Source organism: Lolium perenne, chromosome 4, assembly GCF_019359855.2.
Source record: "Lolium perenne isolate Kyuss_39 chromosome 4, Kyuss_2.0, whole genome shotgun sequence".
NCBI lineage: Eukaryota > Viridiplantae > Streptophyta > Magnoliopsida > Poales > Poaceae > Lolium > Lolium perenne.
This window is the reverse complement of record NC_067247.2, coordinates 247,775,080-247,778,509: the sequence shown is the minus strand read 5'-3', so window position 1 is coordinate 247,778,509 and position 3,430 is coordinate 247,775,080. Positions and strand designations below refer to the sequence as shown.

Sequence of the window (3,430 nt, the reverse complement as noted above, 5' to 3'; positions counted from 1 at the left end):
TACTAAAACACATCTCTATATGCTGAAAGTTTTGAAGTTACTCTTGTTTTATCTTCCTATGCTTGTCACTTTGTTCTTTGTGGATTTATTTGTGTACAATATTCCTATGCATAGGAAGTGGGTTACACTTAAATGTGTTTCATATTTTCTCCTTGATGCTCTCTTTTAGTTCAATTCATATTTCTTATGTGAGCATCTTCTCAAATTATTGAGCCTAGCTGAAAGATGTTAAAAAAAAGCACTATTGGAAGATAATCCATGTTTATTTCTGTAATTTTTATTTTGTTGAGTTTTGGAAGTTATTGAGTCTGTAGTAACCTCTATTTATCATTTTTTATTTCGTTTTTATGCCAAGAATAGCCTCTAATATGAAGAAAGTAAGATTTGAGGAAGTTGCTGTCCTGAAACAGATTTTGTGCATCACCATAAACATTCGTATTCCCAGCCAGAATTTAATTTTGAGTTGCCAATTTTAGAGCATATGACTCGGGTTATTATCTAACTTTCGTTAGTTGAACACTTTTCGATCTGAGCAACAGAAGATTTCTGAAAAAACGATCTTTACCTACTATTCAGTTTTGACAGATTTCTGCCACTATTTGTATTTGCCTCTTAATATCTTTCTTTTTGAGTTCTTTTGAGGAAAGAGCTTTTTAAAGAAGTTGCTACAGTAGCTAATTTTTTTTTATATATGTTAGAACTGAACCCAACTGAATTTGTTATTTTGATTACACTAATGCTGCTTATAAGCATTGCGTGAAGTTTTATATGAAAGAAGTTTTCAATTGTAGAGAGAGAAGAATGATATAATGAGATGAAGTATGGACAAAAGCTCAATCTTGAGGATGCCCATGTCACCCCAAGAGATATCAAAGAAGTACAAGCGTCAAAGCTAGGGGATGCCCAAGACATCCCCTCTTCATCAACAAAGTATCAGGTCATCTTTCTAGACGCTATATTTTTATTGCTTCATATGCTATGTGTTGTTCTTGGAGCGTCTTTATTTTTGTTTTTAGTTTTCTTGTTTTGTTTTATATAGTATATGGTTGGATCCTAGAATTCTTGTGCGGGAGTGAGACACGCTCCGTTTTCATTGCATAGAACACTCTAGTTTTCACTCTTATTGTTCTGCGAGTGTTCTTTTTTGCTAGTACTGCATTTAGCTCTTGGTTTTCTATTCCTATTTTGTTCAGAGCTTCTTAGTTTTGTTTATTGATGTGTTCTTGGCTCTCTGGTCTTTATTAATTATTGTCTATGAGATTTGTTTCAAATAAGTTGGTTGGTGTTGGAGACGAGTAAAATGTTTCATGCTTATATTGATGCAAAACGAAGCTTGTATAGACTGTGGCATAGACTTTGGCATGTCATGTTGGATGTTAGTCTCATCATATGTGTAGTAGTTATTGTTGTAGCATGATTTATCTCAAATAGCTGAGTGTACATAGTGTGCCATTGAAATAATCATGTTTTGTTTCATCATAAAAAAGCATAATATTGTGGTGTTCTCATTTGATGCTTTATTGGGTTGACTTGGCACATGTTTACACAACGAACCATAGTGAGAATTATATGAAGCATCTTCAATAAAAAGCTATGCCCATAGTAAATAAAAGGATTGCCGAGATGCTCATTGTATGTTTGTGTTGTCATTTTGGCATGGGATTGCTCATATATCTGCAGGAATACTTCTATATCATGGGGTAGAAGGTACCCCGTTGGAGTTCTCAATGATACATGTATAATTACAATTACAAGAACTTACTTGGGACCTAAGTTGAGTAGCATGAGGTTTAGGTACTCGTATTCAAGGGGCGCGAGATTTTCAACTTGTGATTTATCAAGCATATAACTCATATTTGCCCTCACATCAACTTTAACCATTAAGGATGCTTATGATAGGGGTAATGAGAGCTCAAAGCTAATGAGTACCATACCTTTTGGAAGCTATATAAAACTTGTTAATCTTGCTTCCTCTGCAAAGAGCCTTTCTTTTACTTTTGTGTTGAATCTTCATCTTCTTTCTTTATGAACCAATTAAGAGAGCATAGTTGTCATTCTGACTATAATGTGCATATGAGAGTGGATTTGGTGTTCAGGGGGGTACGTGAGCACGCGTCTAATACTGTTGGATTTTATTGCCCACCATTGGATTCTAGCCACCAAACTGACGGCAACTACACGGTTCGAAAGAACCTTTTGATTGTTTTGTCCTTTTTTGTGTTGTTGAAAGGCGACGTGTTGTTTTCTGATTGGCTCAAACACGTCACATGCCTATCCTATTCCTAGCAGCGTGGGGGCAGTTCTGGAGCAGTTCAACGACACGCTGGTCCGCATCCTGCTGGCCGCGGCCGTGGTCTCCTTCGTGTTCGCGCTCTACGACGGGGCGGAGGGCGGGGAGGCGCGCACGATGGCGTTCGTGGAGCCGCTCATCATCTTCCTTATCCTCATCGTCAACGCCGTGGTCAGGGTATGGCAGGAGAGCAACGGTGAGAGGGCGCTCGAGGCGCTGAAGGAGATCCACTCGGATCACGCCACCGTCAAGCGGGATGGGCGCTGGTCGCACAACCTCCCCGTGTGCGACCTCGTCAAGCTCCGGGTCGGCGACAAGGTGCCCACGGACATGCGCATGCTGCAGCTCATCAGCTCCACCCTGCGCGTTGATGTCTACTAGAGCTTCTATTCTTGTAGACAGTGTTGGGCCTCCAAGAGCAGAGGTTTGTAGAACAGCAGCAAGTTTCCCTTAAGTGGATCACCCAAGATTTATCGATCTCAGGGAGGAAGAGGTCAAAGATATCCCTCTCAAGCAACCCTGCAACCACAAAGCAAGAAGTCTCTTGTGTCCCCAACACACCAAATAGGTGCACTAGTTCGGCGAAGAGATAGTGAAATACAGGTGGTATGAATAAGTATGAGCAGTAGCAACAGTGCCAGAAAAGTGCTTGCTGGCGTGTGGTTGATGGTGGTAATATTGCGGACAGTACAGATGCAATAAAACAGTAAACAAGCAGCGATAGCAATATTTAGGAACAAGGCCTAGGAATTACACTTTCACTAGTGGACACTCTCAACATTGATCACATAACAGAATAAATAGATAGATGCTAGACTCTACACCCTCTTGTTGGATGATGAACACCACTAATTGCGTAGGATTACACGAACCCTCAATGCCGGAGTTAACAAGCTCCACAATATTCAATGTTCATATTTAAATAACCTTAGAGTGCAAGATAGATCAACACGACCAAACCAAGTACTAACATAGCATGCACACTACTACCATCACACTATGAAAGGAGGAATAGATCACATCAATACCATCATAGTAATAGTTAACTTCATAATCTACAAGAGATCACAATCATATACTACGCCAAGTACTACATGATGCACACACTGTCCACTTTACATCATGCAGGAGGAATAGAAT

General features: G+C 39.7%; 1 protein-coding gene across 1 annotated transcript; it reads left to right on the top strand.

The window, feature by feature from the left end:
* Window positions 1–1,623: 1,623 nt before the first annotated feature.
* LOC139839323 (calcium-transporting ATPase 1, endoplasmic reticulum-type-like) lies at window positions 1,624–2,671 on the top strand. Its single transcript, XM_071829372.1, has 2 exons — window positions 1,624–1,632; window positions 2,231–2,671. The coding sequence occupies exons 1-2, from the start codon at window positions 1,624–1,626 to the stop codon at window positions 2,669–2,671; spliced, it is 450 nt and encodes a 149-aa protein (XP_071685473.1).
* The last annotated feature ends 759 nt before the right edge of the window (window positions 2,672–3,430 follow it).